At 47.5% G+C, this 21,243-nt stretch overlaps 1 protein-coding gene across 4 annotated transcripts in view; it reads left to right on the top strand.

The window, feature by feature from the left end:
• Positions 1-21,243, top strand: part of PIK3AP1 (phosphoinositide-3-kinase adaptor protein 1) — a 117,316-nt gene that overhangs the window by 79,551 nt on the left and 16,522 nt on the right. For 3 of the 4 annotated variants that reach the window (XM_047701807.1, XM_047701810.1, XM_047701811.1), the window contains 5 exons: positions 3,563-3,658; positions 6,017-6,214; positions 8,819-8,884; positions 10,723-10,928; positions 14,334-14,406. In XM_047701807.1, coding sequence (XP_047557763.1) covers positions 3,563-3,658; positions 6,017-6,214; positions 8,819-8,884; positions 10,723-10,928; positions 14,334-14,406 — 639 coding nt within the window. The remainder of the gene's footprint in view (positions 1-3,562; positions 3,659-6,016; positions 6,215-8,818; positions 8,885-10,722; positions 10,929-14,333; positions 14,407-21,243) is intronic. The other variant, XM_047701808.1, reaches the window with a different exon arrangement.

Raw genomic sequence — 21,243 nt, 5'->3', positions numbered from 1 at the left:
GATGGATTCCTCTGTGTTTTATTGCTGTGTGAATGAGGAGTTTCAAAAGTAGGCTGGGTCAGGGTCAGGTGGCTAGGAGGGTAGGGTTTGGGGTAGGGGTGTTTAGAGGTAGAGTACCACAGTGTCTATGGCATACACCTTTCGTCCCACCTTTCTAACTCTATGGGGCAAATAAAACCACAGTTCAGTGAGTTGAACAGCAAATCTCAAATAAGTAGAATTTTCTGGTCTCGAATTTTTTTTTGAAGATTATTTATTTGTTTATCTGACAGAGAGATAGCATACAAGTAGGCAGAGTGGCAGAGAAAGGGGAGGGAGAAGCAGGCTCTCTGCTGAGCAGGGAGCCCGATGCGGGGCTCAATCCCAGGACCCTGAGATCATGACCTGAGCCGAAGGCAGACACTTAACTGAATGAGCCACCCAGGCCCCCCGTTTGAATTTTTTTTTAAAGATTTTATTTATTTATTTGACAGAGATTACAAGTAGGCAGAGAGGCAGGCAGAGAGAGAGGAGGAAGCAGGCTCCCTGCTGAGCAGAGAGCCCGACTCAGGGCTTGATCTCAGGACTCTGAGATCATGACCTGAGCCGAAGGCAGAGGCCCCAACCCACTGAGCCACCCAGACGCCCCTTGAATTTTCTTTTTTTTAAAGATTTTTACTTATTTATTTGACAGAGAGCATGTGCAGGGGATGAGGAACAAGGGGAGAGGGAGAAGCAGGCTCCCCTGCTGAGCAGGGATCCTGATGAGGGGCTCAATCCAGGGATCCTGGGATCCATGAGCTGAGTCGAAGGCAGACACTTAACTGACTGAGCCACCTGGGTGCCTTTGGCCTTGAATTTTTAAAGAATGAATTATGTGTCAGTTCTTATCACAAACTTAATTTTTAAAATTAAAACACCTCCAGGTATGTTTCAGAATCAGTTCCGTCACCCCGATGTCTCTGTGGCTTAGGTTATAGAACTCAGAGGGGACAGGAGAGGTTCCTCACTCGGAACTGCAGAGCTTTGGACTAGAGAGTATCAAGGTCTGTTATAGCCCATGTGATGTCTCTGCCGTGTCAGGAAACAATAAACCAAAAAGGTAGAAAAAAGGAATTGGTTTTTCTTCTTCTTTTTTGGATAACATTTAAGGTAACATAAACATGACCCAAGCACTGTATTTCTTTATATTATTTTTTTCAGTAAATTAAAAAACTCAACTCTAAAAGAGTGAATGGTGAAAAATCCTTCTCCAGTCCTTGTCCCTCATCTTTTGAGTGCTGGGAAACCACTGATCTTAATTTTTTCCATCTACTTCTAGAGCTGCTTTTTGCATATATAAGCAAATTAAAAAACAGAATCTTATTCTCCCCTTCTTGGAGGCAATAGTTACTATATTGATTTTCTAAAATGTTGTATTTGTTAAAGGTTCTGATTGATCAAGAGTATGCATTTTTTCTTTCTTTTTTATTGTCTCAGATTTTTAAAAAATTACATATCATAGCCCCCCCCCCCATGAACCCCCTCTGGAGTCTAATTGTCTTCCTTCCCTCTCCAGATGTAACCATTACCATGAATTCAATGTTTATCCTTCCCAGCATGTAATGTTTTATAGGCCTTAAAACTTTATATAAACCATATCATACCAAAAACACCAGTCTGCAGACTTTTCATTCAATTTTATGGTTTTTTTATGGTCATATAATTTATATTTTGATTATCACAGGAGTATGGAACTAAGAGCTGTGCTATGTAATAATGTAATGTCTGGTCCCTAGAAAGTTTAAAATCTGTCCTTTTTTATAATTAAAAAAATCAGTTAATCTGATAATTGACAGGTGAGCCACAATTTATTTTTGTAATAACCTGAAATTATTTTTGCTTTGAAAATCTGATTGTATATATTTGATCATAATTATCTGGATCTTTAAAAAGAAAGTGTTAATAAAGTTTTTCTCATTTATGAAAGCCCCAAAAGCCACTATAGATAATTTGGAAGACAAAGGCATGTATAAAATAGAAAATAAAATGTCCATAACATATACTACTTCAGAAATAGCCACTATATGCATTTTGGCATATTCCTCTCTAGTCTTTTTTTCTAGGAATATACAAATATTTTGTTTCGGGATACCTCGGTGGCTAAGTCAGTTGAGCATCTGCCTTCGGCTCAGGTCATGGTCCTGGGGTCCTGGAATCGAGTCCCACATCAGGTTCCCTGCTCTGTGGGGAGCCTGCTTTTCCCTCTGCCTCTGCCTCTGCCTCTCTCTCTCTCTGTCATGAAAAAAAAATCTAAAAAAAAAAATAAATATTTTGTTTCAAAACAAGGATTATGTCATATGACATTTATCATCCTTAACATTACTTCATGACCAGGACCTCTTCTCAGTGACTGTTCTTGGGAAATGTGACATAAATAGTTGCTTTGAAGTCTTCATACAAATCCACCAGATTTTACTTAGCTGGTCCCCAAAGATCAAAGTGGTAAGGAAATGGCATATCTATGTATATTGATTAAATTCAAACCATTTTTTCTCAAAGTATACTATTCAACTTCAGTCTGCATATTTTGCCTAAGCAAATAAGTCCTCATTGTATGATATGACTCAGTGATATGTCTCAGTGAAAGTGCAATTTTTGACAATATCAAAGCTCTACTTTTTTTTTTTTTAAGATTTTATTTATTTGACAGAGAGAGATCACAAGTAGAGAGAGAGAGAGAGGAGGAAGCAGGCTCCCTGCCTAGCAGAGAGCCCGATGTGGGACTCGATCCCAGGACCCTGAGATCATGACCGGAGCTGAAGGCAGAGGCTTTTAACCCACTGAGCCACCCAGGCAGCCCACAAAGCTCTACTTTTAATATAAGGCTGAAATTTTGCTCCCAAAAAGCATACTTCAGATACTTCAGAGTCATAACGTAATAGGGCACTGTTGGTTACTTGGGTTACAGTAGAAAGCTACTGTGAGACCTGCATGGTTTTCATCCACAGTTTTGGTCTTTGTGGGTTCTTGTTTAATAATGAAAACCAAAGATCAGTGTGCTTCCTCCTTATAAATAATCATGTCCGTGGGTGACCTAGAAATAGAGTTCTTTTGCTATGCTGTTGAGATGGCACTACGGTGCTAGGAGTGGCTCCAACATCTTCTTTTTAATTGTTGCATACAGTTCCATTGTTTGAGTAAACCAGTTTATCTGTTCTTTGTTACTTCTGCTTCCCATTGGTGTGTGGTTGTTATACACAATGCTATATTATCCATTTAAAAATTAAGCCCATTGTTTCAAATGAGGACGAGCATAATATCTATACCTTTTGAGTCCTGTGGTCTAGGAAAGGGCCTGACAGTTGTGAATGTTGCTCTCCTCTATACCTCACACTCACAGGGGGTTCTTACTAAGCAGATAGATCGTTGGACAGATGGGTGGACGCATGCATGCGTGGGTGGGAAGATGGATGGATTCGTGAATTCTTGGGTCTCTTGGTTCACGATCTCTTGATTCGTCGAATCTTGTACATCCATCTGTAAAATCTCCTTGCCTATGTGAAAGAACAACATCTAAACTCTTAGTTTCCTTTTCTTATAGATGTTGAAATGCTTCAAGCCGGTACATCTAATCCAATCCCTAGAGATGGTTTCTCTCGGACCACTAAGGACTCTATGATCCGCAAGTTTTTAGAAGGTAATTCACAACTGTGAGCAGGGAAGCAAAAAGAGGGAAAGAGAAGCAAACGTAAGAACATTGGCTGGTTCCATGTGACGGTTGCTCCATTTGTGGAATGGGCTGCCATGTACCTGGCATATGGCATGATTGAAGGCACTCCATCCCCGTGAGCTGCCCATCAGCCTGTCACAGTAGGCCAGGAAGGAGTTCATACCACTGGAGCCACTCATTTGGGTAACAAGCTACATCCAACAAGACCTATTTTAAAACGCATGTGCTTATTTTTATTTGACTAAAGTTTATTGAGTACTAACTATGAGCTACTCACTGCTCTGGATGTTGGGGCAGAGGACACAGAGAAGAATGAAATGTGATCAAGTGCCCTCAGGAGACAACTTTCTGGAGAAGGTGGAGAACATAAGGGAGTGTACGCAAACATTGTTAAGTTGAGCCTGTCTTGCGTCATGGTTAAGAACATGAACTCTGATCCGTATTTAGTTCCCCCTTCAGCTGGTTGGAAAACCTTGGATAAGCTTTCAACTCCTCTGGGCCTCAGTGTCCTCAGGTGATGTATTGTCTAGTGGGCCTCAGAGCAGGCCTGGGCATAGAGCAAGCAACAAAGGTTTATGATTATTGTTGTTGTCATTATTATTATCATTGAAGGTCAGAGAGGGAAGGTGTTCAGTTGTGTGGCTGATTTCTTAACTCTGTCCAATCATTTACAGTTAATGGGAGTGGGGTCTGTTAATGAAGTAGGCATAGAAAGCAGGATGCTAAGAGGATGGGATTCAGGATGGGAGAAGCAGTTTTGACAGTGAAGAGGAAAGAACAGTTCTGAGTAGTGGTAGGTAAACCATAGCCTGGCTAGCCTGTTTTCGTAAAAAAAGTTTTATTAGAACACTTTATATCCATTCACTTACTATTGTCTATGGCTGTTCTCATGCTATAAAAGCAGGAGAGGACAGGCACCTTGGGAATCACTGTCACTAGTAGGGTAGCCACCTGCTCCCCCAGGATGCCTCATTTTGTTAACATCAGACAAGCCTCTCCAGAATTTCTTCATGCCCTTGTACAAGATGTTCAAAGATGAACAGGTGGGAACTTCTCCACTAGTTGGAAACTTTCTCGAAGGGAGAGCGTTAGAACTCAGAGCCCCTGGATGAGTTGGGACCCCCTGGTCAATGAGTCTTCTGGATCCAGGACACAGGGAAGCCAAGAGTGGTCTCCCCACAGCTCAGAAAAGAGGCAACTAAAAAGCTTCTGATAAATCACTGAATTGGAAATCCCGTAGGAAGAAGGCCCAAGCTTTATGCATTTCTGTATCTCAAACAGGCACTTAATAAAGATCTGTTGACAGCAGCGTGGTGCTGGGGAGAAGAAGGAAATGAGAGGAGAACCCCTACTATGTGTAGGCACTGAGCTGGGTGCTTTTCCTCTACTGTCTCGTTTTGACCTCACAGTACACTGTGAATAGGTCTCAGAGGGAAATCAGGCTCAGAGAGGGTATATGAGGTACCCGAGGTCACACAGCTCATGTGGATGAGGGGCGATGGCATATGGTCGGGTCTGCCGAGATTCTCAAACCCACTGTAAGCGGGTCCCAGCACAGAGTATTGCAGCCCGTCACCAGGAAGGGGGCAGCAAAAGCCTTATGGCTATGGGACCCCAGGGACAGAGGGGGAGAGGCAAGCTTCTTTCTGATTGGTGGATGGCAGAGCTGGGGGCAAAGGTTGCAAAAAAACCCATAGAGCATGGAGGTTGAGACAGGTTCTGGAGCCAGCTTTCCTGGATGCCAATCAGCTTTACGTAACTATGGGCATATTATTTAAATCCCCAAGGGCCCAGCTTCTTCATTTGCGAAACAAGAGTGATTGTAGTTCTTCCACAGTATCGTTAACACCGTCTAAGGAGATAATGCGGGTAATATACTTGGAACAGCACTTGACACAGAGGAAGTCCACGGCAAGGATTTGCTGTGGTCATTTTGTTGCTGGAGGCTTTGGTGGGGAGGACTCCTGGCTGCCCTCATGCTGCTGCCCAGGCACCAGGGGGTGGTTCCAAGGGTCCTTTGGCTTTGGGGCCTATGCTCCCTTTTCTATAGTCCCAGTGGGATGAATAACTGAATGCCAGCAGTAAAATTAAGATGATAGAGCCTAGTGCTCACTCCCTTTCACTGCATTGATGGTGACATCAGTGTTTTCTCAGTTGCTTCACGTGGGGTTCTCAGTAGCTCATACAGGAGACGGTACAGGGGAAGATCTTTGCCGAAGGGCAGTACTGGGCAAATAAGTTATGGTCACTCACTCTGTTCTTATGACTGTCAATCACCCAGTTTGTTTGGTCATTGCTTTCAGGCACTTTTCTTTGTGTTTCCAGGTAACAGCATGGGAATGGCCGGTTTGGAGCGGGAGCTGCACCACGGAGGTCTGGAAGAAGATGTGTATCACACGGTGGATGATGATGAGGCCTTTACTGTGGACCTGGCCAACAGACCCCCCGTGCCAGTGCCCAGGCCTGAGGCCGGTGCTCCTGGCACTCACCACCTGCCTGACAATGAGCCGTACATTTCTAAAGGCAAGTGTGGCAGGGACTGATGGTCAACAGGCTCTTTGGGGCTTCTTGACAAGAATTCCCCTCATCCTCTTAGCTTCTGAACCACTGTGCTGAGACTCTGTGCATCTGAATGGTCTCTAACCAGCCCCAGGAGATGGGGTTAGAGCTCAGGGCAGATTCTTGAGCTGGCCCACGGGCCATGGTCAGGGTCAATTCTGGCTTTCCCAGATGTATTCACGTGCCGTATGAAGACAGACCTCTACTCCAGATGGCAAGAATGCTGGTATATTTTTATATCCTGAAACTATTACTATCATTAATTTTTAATAGTTGACATTTATTGAAATCTACCAAGAGTACTCCATCTGGAACATGTCATTTCATCTTTACAATAATGTATTAGGTAAAGGCTGTTATCATCTCCATTGTACAGTTGAGGAAGATGGAGACCTACCGGGGTGGCTATTACCATGTAGCAGAGTCAGGATTTGAACTCAGGACATGAGATTCCACAGTCCTGGCTTTCAGCCACTATGCTAGGCTGTCTACCTACATACACTAATACAAACTGGTGAGAGCCAGGTTTGACTTCTTCACAGTGGTCCCCGGGATGTCAGTTAGATTCTGACGCATTGTCAGTTTCGCTCTCTTTTAAGACTCAATTGTGTTGAGAGGATTACAGATACTGTAAGAGCTAGGAATTGCCAGATCTGTGCACCTGACCTCCATTCCCTTGTTAATAGCATTAAGAAGTTGTGGGAGGTGTGACAAAAGGAGATCACAAATTGGGAAATAACCCTCAACCAGAGCTACATGTGAAATCAGACAAACAGCAAATAATTTCTATCTCAAATATTGCATTTTTTTTTCAGTTTTGATTTTGAGTCGTTAAACCTGGCAGATCCTAAGCTGGGTAGGACTAGAGCTCAGGGACATGATGGACAGTCAGGGGCTACCCATGCTTGTGGTTTGCTGTTCCCCTGGGTAACAGCTTCTTTGGCATGTGTAGCAGACACTCTTGGTACTCTCCCCACATCCCACAGCTCTGTATATTTCTGGGCCCATTGGCTGCTCCCTGCTGGTCAGAACCCGTGTCTCTTAGTCTGACCGCTTTCTCGGGCAGCCAGAGCTGCCTCTGCCCTTTTGCAAGGCAGGCTAGAAGGGTTGGGGGATTAACACCTCTGAGCCCCAGCAGCCAGTGATGGATGGACTGGTGGCTGAATACCCCAACATCCCTTCCCTTCTGCTGGAAGAACTCTGAGGTGCCTGTTCTACATTGCTTTCCAGAGCTCCCCGGCTTGCCCACCCCGGTAACTTACTGGCTACAGACCCTGTATGGCTTTATCCACTTCCCCGGCTCACTTCCCTCACTTCCCATGTTGACTCTTTGCCCCTGGATCCTTGTCCCCAGGGCTGCTTCTAAGTGAATATATATTGATAATACCTAAGAAGCAGGTGGGGAGAGGAGAAAGTGTTCATGTTATGGCTCACTGTGGGGACAGGGCCATGGGTGATTCCCAAAGATCCCTAAAGGACTTGCTAGGCAACTGGGAAAGCAGAGGAAAGAGAGGCAGGAGATGACAAAAAGGACAGTGGTCTGGAGGCCAGAACCCCGGGGTTTATGTCCTGGCCTGGGTCATGAGGTTAGACATTTCACTCTCTTTATCTTTCCTTTCCTCATCTGTAAAATGGGTCTCATAATGATACACGTAAACATCAATGCATATATCATAATAATCCCTAAAACACTCTGCAGAGCCTGACTGTGAGGGTCAGATGGGACAACACATTTATAAACTGTAGAGTGCCCTGCAGATTTCAGTCATGTTAACTAGCAGGCCAAAGGACCCCTGTGCCCTTGGCATCCATCTCAAGGTTTCACTAACGCTGAGTGCTTCCTCATGACCGCCACTGTTCTAAGCCCTTTCCATATATTAGCTTATGTAATCATCGCAACAACCTAGAGAGGAAGGTACTATTGTCATCATCATTTGATAGATAAGAAAACAAGGCAGAGACAGGCCAAGCCTCTTGTCCATGATCACATGGCTCCTACGTGGCCAAGGCAGGGTTTGAATCCAGGGAGCCTTCATCCCTGTGCGTTCCTACCACCAAGGGAGCGTTTGTCCCTTCTCCATTTTCCCCATTAGCAGTGATGGGACTGTTGCTCATGACTGACTCCAACTAAGTCACTCTGGAGCTGTGCACAAATGGTGTCTGCTCCATTGCTCCCAGTTCTGTCTTACGGCCCCTGGTGACATGTTGAGTGGCACTTCCTTTTATTCTCCAGTTTCAAGGTGTTCCAGGCCCAGCCCATGTTCTTGTCCATGTTACCCTTTTCTTGAACAATCCATCATACCCTCTGGCTGGCTTTGTCTTTCTGGCGTCGAGACCCTGTCTGTTTGGGATACCTTCGTTCCATAATCCCTCTAGTTTTGGCACCTTTGCTGCCTCCTATGGGAGGTGTGTTTTACAGAACTGCATACGGTGGCCCAAAATGTGAGCCACCATTTCCTTTTTGCATAAGATTTTGGTCCTTTTTTCCAGAAAATATCTAAAATATTATGAAGCCCCTTAGAAAGAAATCTGATTTGGCTTTTACCTAGAATATTCTTTATCTCATAGTTTTTGCAGAAAAAAGTCAAGAACGGCCTGGGAATTTTTACGTTTCCTCAGAGAGCATCCGGAAAGGTAAGTCCCACATGCTAAGCTTCCTTTCGTATGACCTGAACTTCCGGACGGCGGGAGCATTCGTGTTTCAATGATTTGCAGGTGTAACGACTCCTCAGCCCTGAAATACAGAGAGGTCCAGGGGACACCTTGCATGGTCTGTACTGATGGTGAGGGGAGAGGAGAAGAGATTGGGGCACCTTAGAATAATGTACAGATTGATCATACCGAGAACACAAACATACTAGAACGTATCTGTGACAGCACACAAAACAGTGTAAATAGTGATATTGGTGCCAACAGGATGAAAGTGGGTGGCCTGGCCCCCAGGCTTTATCTAAGGATACAGCCTTACCTGCTATTTACTTACACCAGCTGTACTGGCTAAGCAACACTTTATTCAACTTTTATTTAAGAGACATTTTGCTTGTGGTTGGGTAACATTTTTCTTCCTTTTTTTTTCCTCCTCAAAAGACTTTTTCGGGAAGTATGAGGAGATATGCACTCCTTTTTTTCTTAATTAACTTCTGCGTACTAAAGAGAGACACTCAATGTTATCCCATCGAGGATTCTTATGAAAAGGAGACACGACGCCATCTAAGCTTTGGAAGGCATCCCAAGGACTTAGGTAGCAGGAGAGTGGAACTGAGGGGCATATGCTTTTTGTTTTCTCCCCACATCCCATCTTTCAGCACAATTACAGACAGCCTTGAAGAAGGCAAGTCTGGGAGAAAGGTTTGTAGGTGTGTATAGACAGATGAGTGAATGGCTGGGAAGAACGACAGATGAACTTCTTTGAAGTCCTCTCTCGTCTTGCTCTCTTCCTGAATCACAATGTCCAGAGGGGGTCCTGCTAGAGAAATTCAAATTCAGAGATAGCCCTGTGTGAAATGAGCAGTAAAATGTTGGGTCATCCTCACAAGCCCCGGTGGCCCAATCACGTCTGCAGGGAACTCATTCTCCATGGAACTTAATGGACTCACAGCTAGAGAAAGAGAGGGGTTGCCTTCATATTTCCTGAGAATCTCCAAAGCAGAGAACCATGGCTTCGTAATGTGGAGGAGAGGTTGGCAGAGGAACAACCCAAGGAGAACCACTTAGCACCTAATTTATACCTGGTGACACTGCAGCTAGATCCTGGTTCCATTGACATTCCAGTCTTCTTGGGCATTTCATGTCCATGGGTCCACAGTCATGGTGCCCATGCAGTTTGGAGGCAGGGAGGAAAGTAAAAGGCCGGAGTGTGTTGGGGAAAGCATCCTGCTTTCCTGTATTTTCTTTTTCTCTGAATTTCCTGTATTTTCTCTTCTGGGAGTGGATTTTAGTCTAAAGCAGTGGTTTTCAACCACTGTGCTGCCTCCCAGAGGATGCTTGCAATGTCTGGGATATTTTTGGTTGTCACAGCTGAGGCAGGGGAGGCTGTTGGCTTCTAGTGGGTAGAGGGATGGCCTAGGATGAGGCTACACATCCTACAGCATATAAGATGCCCCCCCCCAACAAAGAACTCTCCAGTTCAAGGTGTCAATAGTGTCTAAATTGAGAAATTTAGTCTCAATGACTAATGTCTAATGGCTTCTTGGTCATTCAGGTTTGGGAGGTTCTGTTGACTTGCCCAGTGGGTGCTGTTCCTGCCTCCTAAAATGCTGTGGCCTTGTCTACTTTAGTGTAACAGGCTTTGAAGTCATTAGCTGCTTCCCCCTCCCTGATTCGTTGTCCTGTGCCCACCTTCTTCATTCCACATGGAATCGTTCTCTTGAGATGCATCCTCCTGAGCCGGTGACCAGCCTCGTTAACCCCACTTGCCTGCCTGCCCTCCCAGGTCGGGGAGCTGTCACCCTGAGTTTTGCCATCCTTTGCAGAGCCTCTCGTCCGACCATGGAGGGACAGGCCTCAGTCGAGTATATATGACCCTTTTGCTGGGATGAAAACACCAGGCCAGCGGCAGCTGATCACCCTCCAGGAGCAGGTGAAGCTGGGCATCGTCAACGTGGACGAGGCTGTGCTCCACTTCAAAGAGTGGCAGCTCAACCAGAAGAAGCGGTCGGAGTCCTTCCGCTTCCAGCAGGTAACCAGCCATGTCTGGTGGGTTTCAGGTCCGTTTCATCACCGGGCAGAGGGGAGGATGGGGTCAGCGCTGTCTTGTGTGTTGCTGTAACGGAGCCCCTGTGGCCAGGCCCGTGATGGGTGTTTTGAGTGTCATTGTGAATCCATGCATGTGTATGTCTATCCCCTGTTGCCTGCACCCACACGGCCCCCGGGCTGAGAGCTGGATGACTCTGCCGGTTGTTGTGAGTCTAGAGATCATGATCAAAGACTCATCTGTCACCCCTGATTTTTCAGCTGCCCCTTCCCTCTGCATGTGGCCCTATTCTTTGGCTTTCCAGTCTTTTTTCTTTTCAGAGCCTTTTTCTCTATTCCTAGTGCCAGCACTCTCACAGAACCGTCACACCTTTGAACTTAGAGAAGTTGGACTGTTCCCAAGAAATAGAACTAAGATGACAAAACAAGTCACAGACCAAAAACCACCCACATTAGAGCGTGCTCACACACAAACAGTATTTCTGTAGACACGTATACAAAAGCAGAGCCAGAGGTAAGGAGATGGCACCTCAGGGCCATCACTAGGGTGACCACTCAGGAGACTGGGATTGGAGGATGGGTCTCCTAAAGGAGACTCCTGTTTTGTTCTTTAAAGATTATTTATTTGTTTATTTATTTGAGAGCGCATGAGCAGGGGGAGCAACAGGCTGAGGGAGAAGCAGACTCCTCGCTGAGCAGGGAGCCCAACACAGGGCTCGATCCAGGGGTCCTGAGATCATGACCTGAGCTGAAGGTAGATGCTTAACCGACTCAGCCACCCAGGCACCCAAGACTCCTGTTATTTTTGTAAGAATCTATATAACTCCATATGTGTACTTCATGCACAATTTAAAGCAATTGGAAGAACTCAGACTTGACCTTAGGAAGCATATCTGTGGTCCAGCCCCTTCGTATTAGAAAGAAGAAGCTGTGCCTAGGGCGTTAGGGGACAGGTCCAAGACCCCTCACCTGGGAAGTGGAGGGAAAGGCAGGATCAGAATGGTTGCTTTTTCTCCCCATCTCCCCATGGTGCTTCCCAGAAGGTGTGTATTCTGTCCTCTGTCCTCAGAAGACCTGACACACCTGCTGTTGGGGGGAGGGGCAGCGGGACCAGCACTCACCTACTGCAGAGATGGAGTCCTGTCTCTCTAGCGTGGGAGTAGTGAGTCATCGAGCAGCATTTGTCCAGCTGGGCCAGCAGTCTACTGACAATGCTCAGTGTTGAATGACCTAACCTGTTCTGTTGCTCATAGTGTGCATTGCAAGAGGAGTACCATTGTTCCCATTTTACAGATAACTGAGGCTTGGAGAGTAGTGAGGCAGAGGAGCCCTTTCTCACGGCAGGGTCTATGCTCCCTTCACTACACTCTGCCTTCTTAGTGCTCCCTGAAAGAGGGTCCCCCGCTCTGCCGGCCGGCTTCCCTCCTCCTGGAGATCTGACGGTGAGGTGGTGCTCCAGTGCCGACAGGAACCCGGGGTCCTCCTCTTTCAGGAGACGCAGGGAAGCTGCGGTCCTACGGGGATAGCCTGGCTTTGGGCAAACAACGTTTTTCTTCTTCCTGGCCAGTCATTGGCCCACGGAGCATGGTAGTTAAGAGCAGCCAGGGTTCCGGGGCCTGGCAGCCCAAGTCACATCCTTGTTCTGTCACTCGGGGCTGGATGACCTCAGTCTTTCTGTACCTCTGTTTCCCATCTCACATGTAAAAGGAGAACATTGGACAAAGTAAACCACGTAAAGGACTCAGCATGCCGGGCACACAGTAAATGCAAAGCAGATGTTAGCCGTCTCTGTCTGTATCCAAGAGGCTTCTCCTGGTCCCATGAACATGCCTAGAACTCTTGGGTGTGGCTGACAATGGGGGCTCATATTTGACATGGCAGGCAATCCCAGCCCGTGGGAGCTGACCCTACTCTGTGCCCTGAGAGCCTCTGGGTATTTCTAGAGCATCCCCCATCCTGGGACCGGTGGTTGTGAAGACTGTCCTGGGGGCTGCCCCCATCTTCCCTTTCCTCTACGCCTCTGTCCACTTGTCTGTCTCCTTCACTTCCCCTCCTGTGAGTGGGCACCACCCAGGTTCCCTTCAGGTCCTTCTCTGTGAAGGTGGTCTTAAGTCCGTGTCCCCTTTCTGGTCCCACCTGTGGACTGGTGCAGCCACCAGCGGGGTGTGTCCTGCTGAGGCGCTCACAACTTGCAGCATGTCCAGCAACAAACCATACCTTGGGGCTGCTTCCCTTTCCTGGCTCCCCATTTCTGTTCACCGCACTGTTACCTTCCAGACACTGAGGTTGAGACTTTCCATCCCTTGGGCTCTTCTCCCTCACGCCCCTGTCTCCAGCCAGCTGCATGTGTTGCTTGGTTTTGCTCTGTGATGTCCTTCCTCTTGCATCGGCTCCTTCCTTGCTATCCCCTCCGGTGCCAGCTTCTGGCACCTTCGTGGGGCCTGCCACATAGTCTCTAGGTGGTGGATCTCCTTGCTGCTGACTCTTCCCACCTCCACTCTGTCAGACCTTAAAGCTGTGCCCAGCCCACACCTTCCCGTGTTTCCCTGCTGCTTCCTGGACCCAGCTCAGTCTTAGCTGTAGTCACAGTCCAAACACCCCTCCCACGCTGGCCTCCTTTGGCTCCCTCAGGGGACCTTTCTGGATGTCTAGATGTCAGTCCCTGGGCATTTTTTCTCGGATGTTCAGATACTTTGAGGTAGTTGTTACTAAAATAGCAACAGATTACAGCCCTCACATGTCTATTCAACCTTTGCTCAATGACTAATAGACTCGACTGCATGCTCTTGGAAAGCTATAAGGCCTGGTGTCTTGTCCTTTAAGAGTGCAAAGTCTCTCTGAAGATTCAACACACACACACCCCAAGGACACACACATGCACAAACGAGCTGGGCCAGGCCGCATAGCTCAGGGCCAGGGGGCGTCTATGGTCACTAAGGCCTGGGGCGGTCTGGAGAGCCTTAAGGCAGAAGGTGGACCTTGACCCAGACCTGGAACGAACTGATGGGGAGGAATCATCGCCCTTCACATTCAAAGGGTCTCAGAGACAGATAGGTGCATGGAGTATTTCCAAACACTACAGGACTGGCTTGGTAAAGGAGCCTACAAGGAGGAGGGCAGGGGGTTATAAGGTTGGGAAGGAGGTGGGAACCAGAGCGGAGGGGAGATTCTTCGTTGTAGGAAAGGGGTCTGCTCTTCAGGCACAACTTCTGTGAGTACTTGAATTTCTCTAGGGGCCGATGGCAGATGTGCTCAGCCTCATTTGCATGTTGGAGATGTTATTGCAATGGAATGTATCTTGCAAACAGCATAAAATCTGAAAGAAACTCTTAATGCCCAGAGGGTATTATTTCTCGTATATACTTTGAAAATGAACTGAATTTTTTTCCAGGAAAATCTTAAACGGCTGAGAGACAGCATCACCCGAAGACAAAGGGAGAAACAAAAATCAGGGAAGCAGGCAGGTATGTAGCTTGGGGGTTGCTGCATTGTGGGGGCTGCTGGCACCTGTCGTTTCTAACTCTCCTCTCTGCTGTGGCTGGAATGGGCAGAGCTTGCCCAGGGCCTATCACCCTGTTTACAGTTCTGGGTACCCCACTGTACTCTGAGGTTCTTTTGGGCAATGGCTTTGTCTTGTTTTTTTTTGTTTCTTTTTTTTTTTGCGAGAGAGCATGTGGGGTGTGAGAGGACAGAGGGAGAGGGAGAGAGAGTCCTAAGCAGGCTCCACACTCAGTGCAGAGTGCGGGGCAGAGCTCCATCCTACGTCCCCTGAGATCCTGACCTGAGCCAAAACCAAGAGTCAGACACTTAACCAACGGAGCCACCCAGGGGCCCCTGTCTTGTTTATTCTGTGTCTCTAGTACCCGGCCCATAAGACATGTCACCAAGGAAGTGAAAGGATTGACCTCTGCGTCTCCTGTCCTCTCCTTCAAAGAGGAGGATAAAACTTTCTCCCCAGGCACCTGTCTCTCCCCCTTGGCATTTAGGAAGACATGTTTTTTGAGCAGAGAAAGGAGAAAATCTCATGCACATAGTATCTGTTTCTGAATGAAGCAGGGAATGGCATCCCGGGTGTCCACAGCACACAGTGCTTCAGAAGCCAGGACCCAGAAGTGGCAGGGCTTCTGCCAGGCCGAGTAGGGGTCCAATAGCAGGGCACACATTCCAGTTGTCTACACGGAGGACCAGGCCTCTTGGCACCGCTAGCCCTGAGCAGTAATGGGCATTTGCCTACATTGAATATTTCCACTAAGAGCCTCTGGCATGGTGGGTCTCTATGATTTATTTTGGCCAGCCTATACCAGGTAGAGCTGCCAATAAAAGCCTTCCAGAAACTCTCGGATCTTGAGTAGAGCCCCAGTAAATAAAGGACTAAGTTTGTGTATAACTTCCATAGTCTGTCTCCAACTGCCATCAATAGCCTGACTTCTCATGACCCTGGCCAGACAGGTGACACCCCAGTCTTTAAAAATGACATCTTCCTCCTACAGGCCTCTTGCTCATGCCTTTTCTTTCTCTCCTGTGTGAAGACTCCTGGGCTGCAAGACCCAGCCAGCAGCCCCTGCTCTGTGAGGCCTTCCCGGGCCCCTGCACCCCCTTCCCTACATGAGTATTTATAGGACCTACTATCCCTTGCATTCATCCAGCACTTCTCTTTTGCTGCCTCTGATTGCTCTTACTTCGTCCCTGCATTCAAACCATCAATTCCCAGAGGTTCTGCCTCCAAAATGCATCTTCAGTCTGATGATTTCTGACTGTCTCCCCTGCCACAGCTGCATGCAGGCCACCATCATCTCTTCCTGGATGAATGAGGCACCTCTTCAATTGTCTCCTCATGTCTACTCTCACTTCTCTACAGTTAATCCTCCAAACTGCAGCCAGTGACCTTTTAAAAAATAAAAGATCAGATCAGATAGTCCCTTGCTCAAAACCTTCCAGGGCTCCGGTCCCACCCAGAGTAAAATCACCCTCCTCACTGTGGCCTGAGAAGGCCTACGTGGTCTCCGCCCTGAGCTCACCTCACTGACCTCCACTTTCCCTTTCAACCCTGTGCTCTCATCCCAAAGGACTCCTTTATTGTTCGTCTAACAAGTCAAGAGCAGCCCTCCCCAGGGCCTTTGCACTTGTCCCTCCTCCACTTTTCCCATGTCTTCACTGACTGGCTCTTTCCTCCTTCAGAATTTGGCTGTAAGTTCTCTTCAGAGAGGCCTTCTCCACATTCTCTCCAGAGTGACCCTCTGCCACTCATGTGCCTTTACTCACACTCTTTTCACATATCACAGACTGAAATTATGTGCCTATTCTCCCTGTAATTTTCTGGCCCATTCCCCCACCGTCACCTCCCATAAGCTCCCTGAGGGCAAGAGCTTGGCTGTTCTGTGCTTTGCTGAATGCCCAGAATGTAGGACAGTACTTTGATTGGGCTCAAGAAATCTCTGTTGGAATAAAATGTTTGGTAACACCATTCATTCATTCCACAAACATCTACCTGAGTGCCAGGTTCTCTGCCAGACATAGAGACCCGTAAAGCAAGATCTTTACCATTGGGTAATTTATGAGTTAGTCTTTTCCTTGTGTAGGTCTGATTTTCCCAGCTAGAGCCTGCCCCACAATGCCTAGTGCAGTGTTTTGCATCTGGCAGTAGCCTACTGAATATTAATGATTTTGATAATAATTGATTTTGGGAAAAGAGGCATACAGAGGTTATAACCATGGCAGAAGGTCAGAGAGGTCATCCTAAGATGTCTACTTGGGTGGCTAGATTTTACATGTATGCTTCCTCTACCGAAACTCACATGTGTTTGCCCTCCCGGCTGAAGGGAGGAGAAAGGAGAGAAGGCAGAAAATCTGGTTCAAGAGCTGCATAGTAATCTTCAGGTCAGACCACAGGTTCTAGGTGGGAAAAGGGATGAGGTGCTTTTTAAAACTAGAATGCATAAACCCAAAGACAGAAGCCTTGATTAAATGAAACATTTCACACTTTGACACAGGGGCAGCCTCAAAAAAGCTGTTATTTGGTGGTGCGTGAGTGTTTGAAGTCCCGAGAGTTGTAGTATTAGAATTACAAGCGTTGGTCAGCGGGGGTTCTCACACCTTTACCACCCAGACAATGGAGACGAGGAAGCAAGACCCACACACATGGTGGAGAGTCAAAGGGGACCAGAGTGGGCCTTGTGGCATTCAGGGTTGGGGTCAAGTTCCTAGCTGCTGCTCCCCTCAACTAGCTGGGAACCAGACAAGATAAGTACCCCAACTGAGCCTCAGTCCTCATCTACAAAGTGGCACAAATAAAAATGCCTCCCCCATTAGAGTTTTGTGAGGATCGAACAAGTTAGGGGACAGCTGGGGCCTCCTGCAGATGCCTGGCACATGGACACACCCTACGGACCACACACCTGCACAGCAGCTGGTGTCCTCTCAGTCAGGGCCTCCCAGGGAGCATGCGCTGGGCTGAGACTCGCCATCCAGGGTCCAGTCCTGGAATCCTGGGTTTTGGAACATTATACAAAGTTCACCCAAAGCTAATCAGCTCTGAATAAGTGATACCTGTCAGTGTCGTTACACTAGAATGGTCAAGGTCTACATTTTTTCAAAGGAACGTGGTTGAATGCCCTCGCTTCCCTTCCCCTCTACTCTTCAAGAGGAAGACCCTCTGGCTAGGTTTGAGGGGGAGGTGTTAAGTATTTTACTTTTACATTAGGGGCTTTGATTAATGTCTTAACTAGTAGAAAATCAAACCAAATCTAATTTGACACTAGACCGGAACAACTGGGGACCACATTCCCCCATAGGGAGAATGTTCTACCCATCAGCCCCAAGAGTTTCCTTTCATGTTCACTTTTTTAAAAAGATTTATTTATTTATTTGAGAGAGAGAGCACAGTGGGGAGAGACAAAAAAAAAAGCCCCAAGCAGACTGTGCTCCATGCAAAGTCTAACTCGGGGCTCGATCTCACAATCCTGAGATCAGGACCTGAGCTGAAACCAGGAGTCAGACACTTAACTGACTGCACCACCCAGGCGCCCCTTGTTTTTGTTTTTTATTGTGGTAAAATACCCATAACATAAAATTTATCCTTGATCCTAAATGTATAATTCAGTGGTGTTAAATACATCCACATCATGCAACCATTACCATGATCCATTTCTAGAACATTTTCTTCCCCGACAGGGATTTGAGAGCAAAGAGCTGATGTGGGAGATGATCCCGGGGAACACAGGGGGAGTGGGGAAGTGAGAGAGGAAGAGAGAGGGGACCAGCAAAATGCAGTTACCACTGTGGAGACTGGAGCTTCTTGTCCCTGGAGACACTGGGATTCAATGGACAGCACCATGGAAGGGGCCAAAAAGTGGGGCATTTATACACCAGCTCCCATGTCTGGGGGAAGCCCCTCGGAGGAGGGGTGCTTGTCATCTAGTTTCCAGAGAAAGCCTTAGGCAGTTTGGAAGTTGGACCCTATGCTCCATGTTATAGTCACTGTGTAGCCCTCGTGCTGCTTGTGTGTGCTTGTGGAAGTACAGGGTAGACATCTGGGGTGGGGTAGGGGAATGCAGGGGAAGAGATTAGGATTGTGACAGGTTTAGGGCAACCTACTCTGCTTTGACCATTGCATCTCCTTAAAAAAAAGAAATAATCTGTTTTCCACATTGAGCTTTTATTTTTACCAGAGGAAAGAGTTCTGCTTTCCCGGGCACCTGCATGGCTCAGTTGGTTAAGTATCTGCCTTCGGCTCAGGTCATGATCCCAGGGTCCTGGGGTCAAGTCCCACATCAGGCTCCCTGCTCATCAGGAAGCCTGCTTATCCCTCTGCCCTTCCTCGTGCTTGTTCTCTCAATCTCTCTCTCTCTTTCTGTCTCTCAAATAAATGAATAGAATCTTAAAAAAAAAAAAAAAAAGAACTCTACTTCCTCCCCACCCCTGCCAAAAGAAAAAGAAAAAAGAAAAGCATTTAGAAACCAGTGACACAGGGTAACATCAATCTGTAGGAAAATTAGGGTTGACAAATGGCATTTCTGCTTAAAGGACCTTTTCTAGGAACAGAGCCCATTCTAAACATAAGGGCTGTCTCTGTTTATTTAGAAATCTCATTTGCCTTAGGAAAGAAAAGCGGTAACTATTTTCCTCTGATTTGAGTTAGAATACCAAGGATAATTAAAAAGTAAGATTCTGTTCATAATAACGTGCTAGTCTTTCTTCAGCCTTGAGGAGTTGTTTTGTTCTTGCTGGGAAGGTGTAGAACATGGATGGTGTAGCTCAGAGGGGCTGGCACGGCCCGTGGCTTGTTGGACACCCCAGTTGAAGACAGTCCGTATTTGTGTTCTGGGTGTGTGTGGGGCTCATCTGCGGCAGGATGGGGAGGAGCAGGCCAGGTGCCAGGCAGCCTGGGCTCCCGTCCCTCCACTCTAATCACTGCATCCCTTTATGATCCAGGACAATCCCTTAAACCACTCTGTGCCTCAATTTCCTCACCCATGGCTGTACCTGACTTATCAAGTTCACGGGGAAGAAGTGAAGTTCAGAGCAAGTATAATGACCCATGTGGACACGCTCTGGGAAAAGTACCGTGCAATATAGTGCTGGTTGCTGTTCCTACCGTTGTTCCTTTCTTCTAAGAATATCAGGCTTTGATAGACTGGCTCTACTTGATTTTTTGAACTTCTGACTCCTATCTTTTTTTCCTGTGTATTTTACTTTCCTTCCTCCTAGAACCGGTTGAGGGTGGGAAATCGGGGCCTCAAAGTGAATTAAGCAGATAAGAACCTCCCTTTAAGAGAGTGTTGTTAAAAAAAAAAAAAATACCAGGTCAAAGCTGAGGAAAAAAAATAAGGCTCACACCCATTTGGGCCCAAGATGCTCTGGGCCCACACCCAGGTGCAGAACAGCCGGCGGGTCTCTGCCCACGTGGTTCCAGGCTCAGGAGGCTGCTTGCCCTGCGCCATGGTAATGAGGAGAGCCCGAGGGTGTGGGAAAGATCTGTGTCACACTGAGACCTAGAAAGCTGGTTTAATACTAGGACCAAACACTGCCCTTGGAACCCGTCTCCAGGATGAGGCGTGTGTGAGGTCCACGCAAACCACAGTCCAGCTTTGTGGCATCCTCTGTGTGGAGTGTTTCCCACAGGCTCGGTCTACCCTGTCCTCGAACTTCCTCTCTCCTATGGCTGTCATTTCCCTATTCGTGGTTCTTGGGCAGATTCTGGCTTTGGTTCGAGGAGCCACCTCTGCTCCTGGACTCCCTGAACCCCTGGCCGCACCCATCCCACAGCAGAGGAGAGGCGGAGGAGGATGTGGGGCCCTGGAGATAAGAGCACCTGGCTGGAAAGTACACGGAGCTCACACCTCTCCCTGAGGCCCTGAGCCCGGACTTGGGAATGATCCGGGCATCACGGGAGCCCTGTGACTTGAGCTCACCTGGTGTTCACACTCTCCCGTGGAGGAAGTGGGCAATGGGCCCCCACAGATATTTTGTTCTGCTCAGTCTAGAACCCAGTGTGGAAATCTAGGGAGGATTGAAGATCAGCTACTGGGCAGGGCTAAGCCAGTCAAGAGACCAGTTTAATGCTGTGCAGAGTGAAGGAATAATCTCTTCCTAAGTCTGTTGGGTCCAAAGCCACTGATCAGCCTCACAAGTCTCAGAACCTTTTATGGGGCTGATGGACTTACTTTCATTAGCCCTCTGGGCCCTTGCTGTCAGTTGCAGACTGCGCAGCTAGCACCCATCATTTGTTGAGGGATTCAGAGGCCGTATGATTAGTGGTTAGGAGCCTGGACTCCAAGCCTGGGTTCAAGTCCCAGCTGTCCCACTTACCAGCCACATGCTACTCCACTTTTCTGGAACTAGTTTCGGTTGGGAATGGTGATAATACTGTTTACTTTGTGGGTGTTGGGAAGCTCCTAGAACTCTGCTGGAGCATAGGATAACCAGCTTTAGGGTCAACAGTGCTCATGGGCTCTCCTTCTGAAAGGGAAGTACTCCACATCCCACAGCTGGAAAATGGGAGAACTGTAGCCCCAGACATCTCCCCAGTCTCAGGCTCTCTGCCTGACGTGGAAGCATTAGTCTTGCTTTCTCCCATGCCTCCACCCCTCTCCTCTGTCACGTAGTGATGGCCACACAGGAGTCTGTGAAGTTTCAGTGTTGAACTGGGCAGGGCCCCCTCCCCCTTCCCACACTCTCTCCCTTCCTTTCCCTCCCTTCTCCTCCCCAACAGGCACCCACAAGGTTCGGGCCAGGGAGGCGGGCGGAGAGGGAGCAGATGAACAGTTTGGCGGGTCACAGGTGCCTCAAAGCTTATCTCTTTT

Source organism: Lutra lutra, chromosome 14 (assembly GCF_902655055.1).
Source record: "Lutra lutra chromosome 14, mLutLut1.2, whole genome shotgun sequence".
Lineage (NCBI taxonomy): Eukaryota > Metazoa > Chordata > Mammalia > Carnivora > Mustelidae > Lutra > Lutra lutra.
The sequence above is the reverse complement of the archived record's forward strand: the minus strand, read 5'-3'. Positions and strand labels throughout refer to the sequence as shown.